Source organism: Macaca mulatta, chromosome 9, assembly GCF_049350105.2.
Source record: "Macaca mulatta isolate MMU2019108-1 chromosome 9, T2T-MMU8v2.0, whole genome shotgun sequence".
Taxonomy (NCBI): domain Eukaryota; kingdom Metazoa; phylum Chordata; class Mammalia; order Primates; family Cercopithecidae; genus Macaca; species Macaca mulatta.
Genome location: NC_133414.1, coordinates 74,757,363 through 74,774,689, shown reverse-complemented (window position 1 = coordinate 74,774,689; position 17,327 = coordinate 74,757,363). Strand labels below are relative to the sequence as shown.

The 17,327-nt window shown below is 39.9% G+C and overlaps 1 protein-coding gene across 12 annotated transcripts in view; it reads left to right on the top strand.

Moving 5' to 3' along the window:
• The window catches only part of KAT6B (lysine acetyltransferase 6B), a 203,890-nt gene that overhangs the window by 11,313 nt on the left and 175,250 nt on the right, over positions 1 to 17,327 (top strand). For 6 of the 12 annotated variants that reach the window (XM_077946540.1, XM_077946536.1, XM_015147238.3 and 3 more), the window contains exons 2-3: positions 1,796 to 1,865; positions 5,728 to 6,606. In XM_077946540.1, the coding sequence (XP_077802666.1) occupies positions 5,986 to 6,606 (621 nt within the window). In that variant the 5' untranslated portion in view covers positions 1,796 to 1,865; positions 5,728 to 5,985. The remainder of the gene's footprint in view (positions 1 to 1,795; positions 1,866 to 5,727; positions 6,607 to 17,327) is intronic. The other 6 variants (XM_077946539.1, XM_015147239.3, XM_077946542.1 and 3 more) reach the window with 1 other exon arrangement.

Below are 17,327 nucleotides of genomic sequence, written 5' to 3'. Positions count from 1 at the left end.
TGGGAAAAAAAAAAAAGAAAGAAAAAGCCAGGAGCTTATGAAAGTAAAAGAGTTAAAAATAACTGTTAGCAAGTAAAACTCAGGATGACAAAAGTGTAAACTCTATTATTAATCTTTGTTTTTTCTACCACTGTTTTTTGGCTCATCCATAAACTCATGACTTGAGTGTTATGACACTGGTTTTGAAACAACACACACAGCTTTAGTAAAAGCTTAGAGGGGGCCTCGCATAATACTTATGATCCAGGATATTTTGACTCTTCTTATGCTGACATGAATATTTCTGAATAGTGTTGATGTTTATGTAATACCAGTGAAACTAAAAGCTCAGTGCTGGACTAAGCATTTCTCTAGATATGTTTAGAATATTTGTAATGAATGATGTAAATAGTGTTATATTATAAGACCGTATGATGCAACCATATAATTTACTGATATTTTGTAGTTAAAAATAAAATGATTCACAACCTTAGAAAATAGAATAATTTAATTCGATGTAGCATAAATCACCAGAATTAATTTAGGATGATTTGCTACCTTTTTGATAGCCTTTTAGTCCAACTCTCAAGTTTTTATAGAAAAATGAAAAGAGAATAATGATTTTAGGGTTTTAGCTTGTGATAGAATGTCCTATCTCTATGTGAAACAAATCCCCGTGCTCTGAAAAAGAGAAATGGTGTGGATAATTCCAAATCAGGAAAAAAAAAATGATTTCTATTTGGCTTTTGAATGAATTATACATTTTTTTTTTCCTGTGGATTTGTCTTTCCAGTTAGATACTACTTAGGCTGAAATGAAATTGGTTTTCAATCTATTCTCTTGCTTATACGAATTTACAGTGGGGCCAGTGGGATGTTGGAAACAAATCAGCCTAAGATTAAAAAATTTGCAGTGGATAATATACAAAGTGGATAATATACATGTGTTTAGTTGAGAATTGGCTACAGATAAGAGACTTCTGATTTTGTTCCTCTCCTAGCTGTGTATTTTTTTTTAAACACTGTGATTCTGCTTGTAGCAAAGAGCTGCTGAGTTACATCTGCTTCTGCCTAATTAACTCTGTTGGTTGGTGTCAGATGAGAGCTAATTTTGAGATTAAATTGAGGAGTGGGGTGTCTGTTGTGGCTGGGGGAGGGGAGAAGGAGGATCCAAGGTTGCTTGATTGTTTTACATAAGATCAAAATGCAGTTATTCACAGTTGTTCTTTTAAATTTATTTTTTGCTTTTCAAGTAAAAATAATCAGTGCTGTACTAAAATGTGACTTGTGTCAATACATATTTACTATTATGTAAACTGGTACATTTTTCTTGTAGGTGACCTTATTGGTCATATCTGGGTAGTCCATTCAGTACCTATGTGCCTGGTGGCCTTTGGGACAAACAGTGAATGCTGACCTTAAAACAACTTTTGACTATCTTTTTTTCCGATAAATGTTCTATCTGTTTGGCTATTTGAGTAGTAGTGGGTTTTGTTTTTGTTTTTGTTTTTCCATGATGAGATTCTTTCTTAGGAATCTGTCACAAACTTGATTTTTAAAATTTGAACAGATCTGGGCTTATGGATGAAATTTACTTCTTTAGGCACTTGGCTGGGTCCTTGGGGCTTCATTTTCTGTCTCAAGTTCCATATTTATGAGAATCCTTCAGTGGTGTGAAAAAATTATTGTATTACCAAATGTAGTATAATAACTCATTGGAGCTGTTTGTCTTCAATAGTTGTGGAGATACATGGATGGTTGCTGAGTTTAAGGATGTCCTTATGTCCACATGAACATTTCCTTTTTTCTTTTGGCAGATTTGCCTGAAGACCTGGATAATCTCCATTTTTGTCATGGACTGTTAAAACGTTTGAAGTTCCAATTCTGGTACTTTCCCTTATTTTATTACATGTTTAACGTATAAAATGACAGTCTTATTGAAACGTGTTGGTAATGGATATAAATGATTGTTTTATGGATATAAATGATTGTGGGTAAAGATTGTGGGCCGGGCGCGGTGGCTCACATCTGTAATCCTAGCACTTTGGGAGGCTGAGGTGCGCGGATCATGAGATCAAGAGTTTGAGTCCAGCCTGACCAACATGGCGAAACCCCCTCTATACTAAAAATACAAAAATTAGCTGGGGGTGGTGGCGGGCGCCTGTAATCCCAGCTACTTGGGAGGCTGAGGCGGGAGAATTGCTTGAACCCAGGAGGTGGAGATTGCAGTGAGCCGAGATCATGCCATTGCACTCTAGCCTGGGTGAGAAGAGCAAGATTGTCTCAAAAAAAAAAAAACAAAGAAAACAAAAAGCATTGTAGTAAAAGCTTGTCATGAAGGTATATTTTGGCTACCTATTAGGTATGAAACACATTTTTTTGTTGTTGTTTTTTGTTTTTGAGATAGAGTTTTGCTCTTGTTGCCCAGGCTAGAGTGCAATGGTGCAATCTCGGCTCACTGCAACCTCTGCCTCCTGGGTTCAAACGATTCTCCTGCCTCAGCCTCCTGAGTAGCTGGTATTACAGGCACATGCCACCACGCTTAGCTAATTTCTTGTATTTTTAGTAGAGATGGGGTTTCACCATGTTGGCCAGGCTGGTCTTGAACTCCTGACCTCAGGCGATCCACCCGCTTCGGCCTACCAAACTGCTGGGATTACAGGTGTGAGTCACCACGCCCGGCTACGCATTTTGTTTTAATGTATGTTCATTTGCTTGTGTAACCAAAACACCTAAAAGCAACTTGGCAATATTGGACACTTTTCCTGTGACCTCTTCTACTTTCTGCAGTTGTATTTTGTGCAATCAAATTAGTTGTGATTCATCCTGAATAAATGATGAAAGATTAAATAATTACTTGGATATAGTGAAATATCTTCTAATGAAATTTTGCCCGAAACCATTTTACTTTGGAAAGCTCAATTTCCTGTTCTCAACTGACTGACAGAGAATGATTCCTGTGTTCTATCCTGAAAGTGGTTGCACTGTGAAAGCCAGTGATTTCATTCCTAAACACACTGTGTTCCAAGTCTAACATTTTTGTCAAGGGTTTATATAATGAAACAAAAGGGAGTACTTATTAGATTTGTAGATGACATAGATGACAGAATCAAGATTCAAAACAATCTTTAGCAGGTTGGAAGATAGACTTAAATCAACTAGATGAAATTGAACTGTAATAAACGTTAAATACCAGCATTTCAATTTGCAAAAGGAAAGGAGTGGAAAGACTCAACTTGACAGCACTTTTTGAAAAAAGATCTGGGATTTTTAGTTGGACTGCATGCTCAGCATGGCCACTTGTGTGGCAGGGGTATTGAGGAAGTTCCTGTAATTTGGGTTGCATTTATAATTGGATAACACCTGAACTGCCATATTTTAAGATGGCCATTAGCCAAACTAGTGAGCAACCAAGAGAAGGTGGTGCTTTGAAACCATGTGATATGTGGAAGGGTTAAGGAACTGGGATATGAGTGGTCTAAGTTATGGCTGGAGGTAGCACGGGGTTTTGTTGTTAGTGGTTTTCAAAAGGTACTTGTTTTCGGACATCTGAAGGCCTCTCATATTGAAGAAATACTAATAATTGTCTTGGGATCGTTCCAGGGAATAGGACTAGTGGGTAGAAGTTATGGAGTGGCAGATTTTTGCTTCTCTGAGCAAGAAATATAGCTACAGCTGTGCAACAGTGGGGTGATCTGCCTCAAAAAGTGACAAATTATCAATCACTGGAAGTATTTTAAGAATGTAAAGACTCATTGCCCATCTATTTGGGATATTGGGCAGGGATCTTTTATTGGATAACTAGAGGTTGGACTGGATGACCTCTAAGGTCTTTTCAGCCCCAAGTTTCTGAATCTGAGGGGAAAATGAGTAGAGTGAATTTACAGCTTACTGATCACAGAGGGGACAATCTTGTTTAAACCGCCTCCTTCAAGGTGGCATTTTCGGTTGGCATTTAAAACTGTACCGTTTGAACAAGTATAGTTCGATGACCCAGTTGTTTTTCAGCAACATTCCAGGATCTCTGAGAGCAAATACTATATTCTTCAGTATGTCTGGCTAAAGTTTTTAAGGAAAGATATTGTTTTCTCCTTTTAGGTATATTCTGTCTAAATAAATAATCAGAGATAACTTTAATTTTGTATTTTATTAGAAAATTTTCAAAGTATGTAGACGTTGCATTTGATGAAAGTGATAACTACTATATATTGAATATTAGATCATGTGTTCATTTAATCCTCTCAATAATCCTGTAAGGGATATACCAGTATTATCTACAAGTAAAGTGACGGACGCTTTCTCCACTGGACATTGTGGTAGAGCTGGGGTTCAGACCCATGTTGGTCTCTTTGCAGAGACAGAACTAGCTAGAGCAGGCAATTGTGGCTCAGGGGAGAACAGTGATGGACTTAGTTGGATTTTAGAATTGGCTGGGCGCAGTGGCTCACGCCTGTAATCCTAGCATTTTTGAGAGGCTGAGGAGGGCAGATCATCTGAGGTCAGGAGTTTGAGACCAACCTGGCCAAAATGGCAAGACTCCGTCTGTACTAAAAATGCAAAAATTAGCTGGGCGTGGTGGCACATGCCTGTAATCCCAGCCACTTGGGAGGCTGAGGCAGGAGAATCACTTGAACCCAGAAGGCAGAGATTGCAGTGAGCTGAGATTGCACTACTGCATTCCAGCCTGGGCGACAGAGTGAGACTCTGTCTTAAAAAAAAAAAAAACAAAACAAAACATTAATGGTGTTTGACCCTTAAATCTGTTTTGACTCTTACCTTGGGTGAATTCCGTCTTCTCCCGAGCCTCAGTTTACCCACAAAGTTGTTCTGCAGTTTAAGTGACAAGTTATATATGAGCACACTCTGTACAGTTTAAACTATAAAAAGAATTAAGAAGTGGGTGTTATCATTGGAGACCAAGATTAGAGCTCAGGTTTGGCCCAATTCCCAGGCCAAGGCTCTTTCTCCTTGTATGCTCTTTGTAGATGTACTTAATACCAGATTGGAGATCTAGGGTGGTTTTCGTATATACCAGGCATCTCTCAGAACAAATACCACTGTCCACCTGAAATCAGATGTGTATATACCTTCTTTGTATTGAGCTGTTTAATGAGCTAACTGGGTATTAAGATAATTAGAATGCTCTACTACTTAAAGGTGAAGGGTTATGTTACTATATTATTTTCAATTTTCCAACTTGTGGGTTGGAGGGTATCATAGACCTCTGTTAAAGGGATGGGGGAGGTGATTCCATAGAAGTAGCTAGAAGGGAAGTTTTTTTAGTATGAGACTTGGGAAATACAATACCTAGCTGAAAGCAGGATTATTTACTCTTTTTTTTTAAGTTCAGGATTTCTTGAAATAAGTTTAATGTACTTTCATCAAATTTTTTATATCATAGATTTATTCTTTCATGTGTATTTTATGTTTATGGAAGACATATACCTTGAACTACTTTCATATAATTTTGTTAATTTCAATAAAGATAATTAAATGTGTAATTTAGATGTGATTATACTTCATAAATGACTTCATATAGAGAAGTGAAACATTCTAAAAACAATTTCTTCTCAGACTGTGACCCAATTTCTTGTTGAAAAATATAGTCACTGTGGCTGTGTTATGTAATACCTGCCTGTCATTACTTCTGTGGTCATTCTGTGTCTGAAAAAGTCATGCTAAAGAATCTTTTAGTTTATTTGTGTGAGCTTCATTATTAAGAGTCTTTCCCCTCTTTTTATCTTTTAAGGTCTTGATTTCCCAGTTAAAGATGTTCTTCACCCGAATGCAGTCTTTCCTGTTGGTAAAATAAGACAACCATCAACATTGCCTGTTTGTCTGCTTTTGAAGCTCTTAAGGATGGATGTTTGTAAGATGTTGCTTAATACAGTCTGGAATACTCTGTCCATTTGTTGAATTGTAAATGACTTTCAAATGTGCAAATTCTGTTAAATACAAAGAGAACCTCTATGGGTAACTTTTGTGTTGAAGAAGTCATTTGTCAACCATGGTAAAACTTGCAAACCCACTTTATACAGAGTGGATTCTTGAAGCTATACAGAAAATAAAAAAGCAAAAGCAAAGGCCCTCTGAAGAGAGAATCTGCCATGCGGTCAGTACTTCCCATGGGTTGGATAAGAAGACAGTCTCTGAACAGCTGGAACTCAGTGTTCAGGATGGCTCAGTTCTCAAAGTCACCAACAAAGGCCTTGCCTCCTATAAGGACCCAGACAACCCTGGGCGCTTTTCATCAGTTAAACCAGGCACTTTTCCTAAGTCAACCAAGGGGTCTAGAGGATCATGTAACGATCTCCGCAATGTGGATTGGAATAAACTTTTAAGGAGAGCAATTGAAGGACTTGAGGAGCCAAATGGCTCCTCCCTGAAGAACATAGAGAAGTATCTCAGAAGTCAAAGTGATCTCACGAGCACCACCAACAACCCAGCCTTTCAGCAGCGGCTGCGACTGGGGGCCAAACGCGCTGTGAATAATGGGAGGTTACTGAAAGATGGACCGCAGTACAGGGTCAATTATGGGAGCTTAGATGGCAAAGGGGCACCTCAGTATCCCAGTGCTTTCCCATCCTCGCTCCCACCTGTCAGCCTTCTACCCCATGAGAAAGACCAGGTAAGCAAATGAGTAATGTTCATGCATTCTCACTACTGTCCTTTTGTCTTTTACAGTTTTGCTGAAGTTTTATGTGGACAGAAGTTCTGAGTGAAGTTTGATAGAATTGAATGTTTTGCCTTAGAGCAGGCTTTTGTATATATTGTATAAAATGTATATATTGTATTGCTTTGTGTTGAGGACTTCCTCACTGATTGGCCAAGAATTTAATGGAACAATCATGTGGTTTGTTTTTAAGCTCTAATTGCTAATTGGTTGGTGCCTGAAGGGACCAGGAAGGATAATATTAATCGTCCTTCGTCCAGGCAGGGTCATATATATTTCAGAAATCTGCGGAAGGCCATTGTATATTTTTCTCTTTATTACTATTTTCACAGAAGAATCTACAGACTTCTTATTTTTTTGAGACAGAATCTAGCTCTGTTGCTCAGGCTGGAGTGCAGGCTGGAGTGCAGTGGCACAGTCTCGGCTCACTGCAACCTCTGCCTCCTGGGTTCAAGTGATTCTTCTGCCTCAGCCTCCCAAGTAGCTGGGATTACAGGAGCCTGCCACCACATCCGGCTAATTTTTGTATTTTTAATAGAGACAGGGTTTCACCATTTTGGCCAGGCTGGTCTCAAACTCCTGACCTCAAGTGATGCGCCCGCCTCCGCCTCCCCACGTGCTGGGATTAGAGGCGTGAGCCACTGCGCCCAGCTAGACTTCTTATTTTAATGGTGATAATCTATGCTTTTTTTTTTTTTTTTGAGATGGAGTCTTGCTGTTGTTGCCCAGGCTGGAGTGCAATGGCACAATCTTGGCTCACTGCAACCTCTGCCTCCTGGGTTCAAGTGATTCTTCTGCCTCAGACTCCCAAGTAGCTGGGATTACAGGCACATGCCACCATGCCCAGCTAATTTTTGTATTTTTAGTAGAGACGGGGTTTCATCATGTTGGCTGGGCTAGTCTTGAACTCCTGACCTCAGGTGATCCACCTGCTTTGGCCTCCCAAAGTGCTGAGATTACAGGCGTGAGACACCATGCCTGGCTGATAATCCGTGCGTTTAAGAAGTTATTGTAATATGTGACCTAAATCCCTTGTTTCAATTTAAAGTCATTTTTGATTGTCCACTTGTCTGTCTTGTAGGTGAATGTTTATTTTGTCTCATACAGTATCTTTTTAAAATACTCTGATTTCTTGGGACTTATGTTATTTCTATAGTATTTATAAATATATGGCAGAATTCTCCTTACATTGCTGCTACCACTAAGTTTTTGGTTAAGATTTTTCTTTGTTTCAAAGCTACTGTATTTACTTCCCAAACTAAAAACGAAGTAGAGCAGCAGAAAGTGATTTATCGTTCATGTCTAGTTTGAGGGTTTATTCTGTCTTTTGGGTAAGCAGATATATTGATATCAGTTAATTTTATTAATACATGTTACAAAACATTAATCATTGTTGATAGAAAGGTGGTTTTGACTGGGCAGGGTAGCTCCTGCCTGTAATCCCAGCACCTTGGGAGGCCAGGGTGGGAGGATTGCTTGAGCCCAGGAGTTCAAGACTAGCCTGGGCAACATAGTGAGACCCCTGTCTCTACAAAAAAAATCAAAGAATTAGCCGGGCTTGGTGAAGCACATCTGTAGTCCCAGCTACTTGGGAGGCTGAGGTGGGAGTATCACTTGAGCATGGGAGGTAGAGGCTGCAGTGAGCCTTGATTGTACTCTAGCCTCGGTGACAGAGTGAGATCCTATCTGAAAGATAATGAAAGGAAGAAAGAAAAGGTGGTTTTGGCCAGGCACAATGGCTCATACCTGTAATCCCAGCACTTTGAGAGGCCAAGGTGGGCCAATCGCGTGAGTTCGAGACCAGCCTGGCCAACATGGTGAAACCCTATCTCTACTAAATATACAAAAAAATTAGCCAGGCATGGTGGGGGGCACCTGTAATCCCAGCTATTTGGAGGCTGAGGCAGGAGAATCCCTTGAACCTGGGAGGCAGACGAGATCGCGCCACTGCACTCCAGCCTGGGTGACAGAGTGAGACTCTGTCTCAAAAAAAAAAAAAAAAAAAAAAGAAATAAAAGGTTTTATCTCATGGGTTACTGCAGCCTTGACCTTTTGGGATCAAGCACTCCTCCCAAGTAACTGGGAATACAGTGTATGCCACCATGCCCAGCTAAATTTTTAAATTTTTTGTAGAGATGGGGTTTTGCCATGTTGCCTGGGCTAAATGTAGTTTAGAAACAATCGAAACATGCGTGTTAGGAAAAGTTATGCTCCTCTTGTTTGGATACCATGAACCCTTGAAATGGAACCTGTTTTCCTCAGTTCTTAAGCTGGTAGAGGCCCAGCTAAAGCATTTGAGCTTTAGATCAGCCCATGGAAAGGCAAACCACCTAGTCCTACAAATTGGATAGGACCTGGTGGTTTGCCTTTCCATGGGCTGATCTCAAAGGCTGGAGTGCAATGGTGCCACCTCGGCTCACTGCAACCTCCGCTTCCCGGGTTCAAGTGATCCTCTCACCTCAGTCGCCCAAGTAGCTGGGACTACAGGTGCTCACCACTGTGCCCAGCTAATTTTTGTACTTTTTGTAAAGATGAGGATTGGCGATGTTGCCCAGGCTCGTCTTGATCTCCTGGGCTCAAGACATCCTTCCGCCTCGGCCTGCCAAGGTGCTGGGATTATAGGCATGAGCCACTGTGCCCAGCCAACATTTATTTGTTAACTGTATTTTTATTTTGTTAGTCTTCTGCCACATTTATTTGATCCTTAGGTGGTGGTTGTGTTTGTGTAACCAAGCTCTAGTTCTCTGTGAGAGAATGTGGGCATAAAGAAAGAAGTAAACTTATGAAATTTTCTTCTTAATAACATTTGTTTAAAAGAAAATACAAAAAGCGACTGAAATCCTAATTCATATGTCTGACACAGCCAAATCAGGCACCTCTGTTTTTAATTAAAAATATATTATACATATATAATACATATATTATATATACTACATATATGTATAATATATGTATATATTATATATTTTTATATTTTATATATATATATATATATATATATATATTTGAGATGGAGTCTTGCTCTGTCGCCAGGCTGGAGTGCAGTGGCACGATCTCGGTTCACTGCAACCTCTGCCTCCCGGGTTCAAGTGGTTCCCCTACCCTAGCTTCCAGAGTAGCCGACACTACAGGCACGTGCCACCATGCCTGGCCAATTTTTTGTATTTTTGTAGAAATGGGGTTTCACCATGTTGGCCAGGATGGCCTCAGTCTCCTGACCTCATGATCTACCTGCCTTAGCCTCCCAAAATGCTGGGATTATAGGTGTGAGCCACCGTGCCCAGGCTTAATTAAATATTTTTTAATAAAAAATATTTTATTTTTAGTATAAGCTTTTTAATAAAAGCTTTTTAATAAAAGCTTATACTATGAAGAAATTCATTAAGGGACTATAGAGCCATTTCTTTATGGATTTGGATATCTTTGTTTTTTAAAATATATACACTACCCTAAGGTATGTTAAGGTTTTATAATGAACAGGTACATGGACTAATTCAGGCAGCTTTAGGCAATTTAGCAGTATGTTTCAATAATTTTGTGATCCAGGGGTTATTTTTACTTGTGATGGATGAGTCAGTACAAATTTTCCATAGTCTCTTCTGATCCTTCACTTTAACCTTGCCCATCATTTCTTGCTAACCTTATCATATTTTTTTCAGGCAGCATCTGTACACAAGTATTTTTAATCTAAAGGAAAATTCATGTCTGAAAGTATCTAGGATTGAGAGCAGAGTAATTTATTGCTTAGCAGGCAATTGTTACTGCTCTTTTTATGATGCTGATCTTTAAATTGTTTAGTTAGCATCATGCTATAATGAAGAAAGCTGAGAAATGTTTTCTAGAATTTTTACTTGATGAAATTTGGAGACTAATTCTATTAAGTAATCATTTGATTCTTAAAAAACATAAATAAAAATCAGTTTAAACAAATTTGGCAACATGTTTGTATTCTTTAATAATATAGCATTTTTTCCAGCCGGACACAGTGGCTCGTGCCTGTAATCCCAGCACTTTGGGAGGCTGAGGTGGGCGGATCACCTGAGGTTGGCAGTTCAAGACCAGCCTGACCAACATGGAGAAATTTTGTCTCTTAAAAAATACAAAATTAGCTAGGCGTGGTGCTGCATGCCTGTAATCCCAGCTGCTGGGGAGGCTGAGGCAGGAGAATTGCTTGAACCCGGGAGGTGGAGCTTACAGTGAGCCGAGGTTGCGCCATTCCACTCCAGCTTGGGCAATAAGAGTGAAACTCCATCTCAAAAAAAATAAATAAATAAATAAAAAATGTGAGAAAATTACAACCTAATGTATTACCCTTTGAAATTAAAAGTGGTTTAATAGTTTAAAACCATGTAAACTCACTAAGTAAATTTAATAGAAATTCTTAACCCGGGATCCACAAATGAGCTTAGGTGGGTATCCCACAAGTCCTCTGAAATAGAATGTAAAGCCATGTGTGTATCCACATGTTTTTCTTTTTTTTTTCTTTTCTTTTCTTTTCCTTTTTTTTTTTTTTTTTTTTTTGAGACATAGTTTCGCTCTTGTCACCCAGGCTGGAGTGCAATGGCACAATCATGGCTCACTGCAACCTCTGCCTCCCAGGTTCAAGTGACTCTTCTGCCTCAACCTCCTGAGTAGCTGGGATTACAGGTGTGTGTCACTACACCAGGCTAATTTTTTTATTTTTAGTAGAGATGGCGTTTCATTAATGTTGGCCAGGCTGGCCTCGAACTCCTGGCCTCAAGGGCCTCAAGTGATCCATCCACCTTAGCTCCCAAAATGCTGGGATTATAGACGTGAGCTACCATGCCCCCATGCCTGCCCTAACTAATGACTTTTTTTTTTATTGAGATGGAATCTCGCTCTGTCATCCAGGCTGGAGTGCAGTGGTGCCATCTCGGCTCATTGCAACCTCTGCCTCCTGGTTCAAGTGATTCTCCTGCCTCAGCCTCCCAAGTAGCTGGGACTCCAGGCACGCACCACCACGACCAGCTAATTTTAGTATTTTTAGTAGAGACGGGGTTTCTCCATGTTGGCCAGGCTGGTCTCGAACTCGTGATCTCAAGTGATTCACCCGCCTTGGCATCCCAGGGTGCTGGGATTACAGGCGTGAGCCACCATGCCTGGCCATGACTTTCAAAGAAGCTGTTATTCTGGTTATTTTTTTGAGCAGTTATGTTAAATGCAAAACAAAATAAAAATAGTAAGAATAATAGCTAACATTTTGTAAGTGTTAAATGCTGGCACTATTCCAAGTGCTTTACATTTATTATCTCCTTGACTCGTCACAATAACTGCAAGGGAGGTAGATTATTACCCTTATTTTACAGATGAAAAAATGAGGCTGAAAGCTTAAGTGATTTGCCCAAGGTCACTGACAGAGCTAGTGAGTGGTGAAGCCAAGATTCTGACGAGACAGTCTGACTTCAGAGCTCTTTACCACTGGGCAGTACACTGGTCAACAGTGGTGGCTTTTTTTTTTCTTTTTTTGAGACCGAGTCTCGCTCTGTCGCCCAGGCTAGAGTGCAGTGGCACGATCTTGGCTCACTGCAAGCTCCGCCTCCCTGCTTCAAGTCATTCTCTTGCCTCAGCCTCCCGAGTAGCTGGGACTATAGCTGGGACTACAGGCACAGGCCACCATGCCTGGCTAATTTTTTTGTATTTTTAGTAGAGAAGGGGTTTCACCATGTTAGCCAGGATGGTCTCGATCTCCTGACCTCGTGATCTCCCCGTCTCCGCCTGTGGTGGCTTTTTATTAACAGTAAAAGTATCTCTTCCAGTTCTTCAAATGATTAGAAGCAGTTTTGCCCCAACAAATAGATTTCCAGCATTTTAAATTTGGTAGATGCCATGAGCTTATTACGGTTTTTAAAGTAGATACTATTTATAATATTAGCAATATGGAAAGGCAGTAGAGAAAGTAGTAAGTCTGTGTCTAATTAGATTTAACATCATCATCATTCCGATGCATGACTGCTAGGAGGAATACAATGCAAGTTAAAATAGAAGGGCTCCTTCCTTTCTGAAATGTAATTGCACATCTTCTGATAGTCTAGAATTCAAATTGGGTATTACCACACTGGCTCCTTAGCATAAATTCTTTGTATTTATTTAAGAAAGCTCTCTTCGGTGAGGTGATATGGAAATGAATTAAACCACCGAAGATAAAACTTTATCTTTGACTTGGTGAGGGAACTCCTAAAGGATAGTATTAGTGTTTCTCATTAAAAGTAGTAAAGCTCAATTAGGTCAGATTATAAGGACTTTGGAAAGTCAAATATTCTAAGAGAGACTTCCGTTATCACTGCACACTTTGTAGCACAAAGATTCCATTTGAACGTTTGAGCTTTAGCATTTTTATAAAATCAGTTTAGTTCCATTTTAAATAAATTCCTTAGTATTTCACTTTAGTGAAAATGTCTTCATAAAATTTATTAAGCGTCAAATCTTGGTCTGTTTCCAGTGTAGTACATAATGTGGGAATTCTCATTCTAGGTTGGCATCGTAATTGGAAGGTGGGACACTTTCAGTATCAAGTAGGGCTTTTGGTGTTTTTTCTCTTGAAGAAATAATTGTATTAGAATCTTACAAAAAACCCTCAAACATAAACATAATCACAAAAAAGTGATACTGTCAATATCATTACTGTCAATAAGAAAAAAAATGATTTTTTTTTTTTTGATACGGAGTCTCGCTCTGTCGCCCAGGCTGGAGTGCAGTGGCGCGATCTCGGCTCCTGCAACCTCTGCCTCTTGGGTTCAAGCGATTCTCCTGCCTCGGCCTCCTGAGTAGCTGGGAATTACAGGCGTGCATCACTACGCCTGGCTAATTTTTGTATTTTTAGTAGAGACAGGGTTTCACCAGGTTAGAGACAGGGTTTCACTAGGTAGGTCAGGCTGATAAAAATGATTTTTTTTTTTTTGTTTTTTGAGATAGAGTCTCGCTCTGTTGCCAGGCTGGAGTGCAGTGGCTCGATCTCGGCTCACTACAACCTCCACCTCCCTGGTTCAAGCAATTCTCCTGCCTCAGCCTCTGGAGTAGCTGGGACTACAGGTGCGCGCCACCATGCCCAGCTAATTTTTGTATTTTTAGCAGGGACGGGGTTTCACCATGTTGGCCAGGGTGGTCTCGATTTCTTGACCTAGTGATCCACCTGCCTTGGACTCCCAAAGTGCTGGGATTACAGGCGTGAGCCACCATACCCGGCCACAAAAATGATTTTTTTTTTTGAGACGGAGTCTCGCTCTGTCGCCCAGGCTGGAGTGCGGTGGCAGGATCTCGGCTCACTGCAAGCTCCGCCTCCCGGGTTCACGCCATTCTCCTGCCTCAGCCTCCCGAGTAGCTGGGACGGCAGGCGCCCGCCACCTACGCCCGGCTAGTTTTTTGTATTTTTTTAGTAAACACTGTGTTTTACTGTGTTAGCCAGGATGGTCTCGATCTCCTGACCTCATGATTCGCCCGTTTCGGCCTCCCGAAGTGCTGAGATTACAGGCTTGAGCCACCACGCCTGGCAAAAATGATTTTTAAAAGGAGTTCAGATGATCAGAAATGGGGTTGAAAGACAAACGTAGGACTCTTGTCATGTGTGATCTTGGCTTGTTCAGTTGTTTATTCTATTTCTCCTGCGCCTTTTAGGGAGATACTTTGTTAGGGTTTTTGGCAATGTTATTCATATGAAATATTTCTATAAATAGAAGATAAATGTATATCCTAGAGCAGTTGCTTGTTTTGTAGAGATGCCATGAATTAGATAAGTTTATTTTTAGATTTTCCTTTCTTCTGTTTTCTCCATTCTGTTTTCTCCTCTCCAGTCCCCTTAACCCTGCCCTAAAGCAGACCCTCCTCATCTGTTCTGGGACTTTTCCAATAGCCTGTACTTTATGAAGGACCATTCATTAGTCCATATTGTTCTTTGATGTGGCAGGCTTCCAGAAGTCTTTCAGCCCTAGGGGAATTGTTCATAGTCTCAGGCGACTCTGGATCTTTTTTGGCAGAAATGTGTATATTTTTTATCTGCTAATTATAGAGCCTGAATGTCCTCCTGTCTGTTGACCTTCTTAGTTTTCCTTTGAATTGGTATCCTTTGTGTTGCAGATGTCATCTTTCTTGAAGAGTGCTTGATTATGTGTATTTAACTGAAAATCGAATAAATCCCTAAATATTGTAAAATGTGCTCTTCAAAATAACCTGCATTTTGGAATTGGTGTGGGTAAAGTCAGTTTTAGAATCACTAAAGTCAGACAGAAACCTATTGTAATGTGAAAGACGAGGTGGATCAAATACTCGCTGTTCCAGGGTCATGGAAGGAAAAAAATTGCAGTTCATCTTCTTCTTATAATTAAGCTTCAGAAGTTCTTCAGAATAGCAGTGTCTGAGGACTGCTTTTGTGAGCTGGTAGTACCAGTTGTTGAGACATTGTTGAGAGAGCACATGAATTGTCTCAAACTAGTTAGTTGGGTCAAGGGAAAGATAAAATGAAGAGTGAATGAGTCTTTCTATTGTACTCTGAAGCATGACAGCGTGTTCCACTTTTGAGCTTTTATCAAGATGGGACTTGTCTAGACTTCTAATGAAATAGGTTTCAGGTAAAGTAGAAACATTATGTCAAGAGGATTTTTGATTGTTCAAATAAATGTTAAACATTCTTTTAACTCTTTGGATCTTGGATAGATTTGATACTTGGGATACCTTTACAGTCACACATGATGCTGTCCTGAATGATCAGCAGCTTTCAGGAGTTACTCTTGTATTCCCAGATACACTTGTGATACTTTCAGTGCTAAGAAAATCTATATTCTGTAACTTTGAAGTTATTTAACAGTTAAGTACTATTTGCTGATTTATTCTGATTTTGTCTTAAATGACAAAGATTTTATTCATCCTTTCTCTTCAAACTTTATTTGACAAATGGTACATTTTAATGTTTCTCAAAAATGAAGGCCTATATTCTTTTTATATGTTTTATCTTTGTATGTTATTTCTTTCATCTTTTTTTTTTTTCTGAGACAGGGTCTCACTCTGTTACCCAGGCTGCAGTGCAGTGGTTTGATCATGGCTCACTGCAGCCTCGACCTCCCCGGCTCAAGTGATCCTTGATCCTCCCACCTCAGCCTCCTGAGTGACTGGGACTACAGGTGTGCACCACCTTGTCTGGCTAATTTTTTTTTTTTTTTTTGAGACAGTCTTATTCTGTTGCCCAAGCTAGAGTGCAGCTGTGTAATCATGGTTTACTGCAGCCTTGACCTCCCTGGGCTCAAATAATCAATCCTCCCACTTCAGCCCCCCAAGTAGCTCGGACTACAGGCACACACCACTACACCCAGCTAATTTTTATATTTTTTGTAAAGATAGGGTTTCGCCTTGTTGCCCAGGCTGGTCTCGAACTCCTGAGCTTAAGCAGTTCACACACCTCGGCCTCCCAGAGTACTGGGGTTACAGGTGTGAGCCACCATGCTCAGCCTTTTATTTTTAATATATAAGAAATACCTTTTTTTTTTTTTTTTTTTTTAATTTGAGATGGAGTCTCGTTCTCTTGCCTAGGCTGGAGTGTAGTGGCATGGTCTCAGCTCACTGCAACCTCCGCCTCCCAGGTTAAAGCAATTATCCTGCCTCGGCCTCCCAAGTAGCTGGGATTACAAGCATGCGCCACCACGCCTGGCTCATTTTTTTATATATTTAGTAGAGATGGGGTTTCACCATATTGGCCAGGCTGGTCTCGAACTCTTGACCTTGTGATCCACCCACCTCAGCCTCCCAAAGTGCTGGGATTAGAGGCGTGTCCCCCCCACGCCCGACTCATTGTTTGTTTTATCATGACAGTAGCAATGTGTTTTAATTGTAAAATTCTTGACTTTTTGTTTTGTTTATAAACTTCCTTTTCTTGGCCCTGTGCATTAAACTACAGTAGATTAGGTGAAACTGTTCTCTGATCACACTAGCATTTAAAATATGAACCTGAATCTTCTCAGGTACTTTCATCTCTCCAATCTATTAATGTTTCTGAGTACATAAACATCAATTAGCTCACCAAATTAAAGTTAGCAAATGCGTCAGTCATGTAATTTGCTTGTGACATTTTGAGTTAGCAGGGCCATGAGGGAAGTATGTTTTTGTGAGTGGGTGTGCTTATCTCTCTGTCTTCAGGTGGTGATGGAAAGTTGTACATGTAAGAGAAGGAGTTGTGGCAGTGGATATGTGAAATGCTAAATGTATATGTGCCTCTGCTTGGGGCAGAACCACTTTACCAGAGAAGTCTCCAAGAGTTGCAAACTACATATTCTTTTTCCTTATATAAGTGAATCTTTTAATTAGTGTAATATTATGTAGAGTGTATTTTTTTTTTGATTTTGTTTTTTGACAGGTGATATTTTGAGAACTCTGCAAAATGAGCAATCTAGACAAAGTTTTAGAACAAATGTTACTAGATTTAAACTATGAGGCTGGTCTCTGCAAAAATACAAAATAAATACTAATCAGTGGTCTAAGCAAAATCCAGGAAGGATTTGTGTTAATTTGACAAGTGAGTTTAGAATTCTTTAGCCACTATTTTTTAGAAACCAGCTTTGTTCATACATCCTTTCTCTAATTTGCCTCACTTTTGATCTTTGACAAACCAGCTGCAATTTGGTTTCATTAACAAACTTAACTGGTTAACAGATGTTTTGGCTCTATTTTGTCCT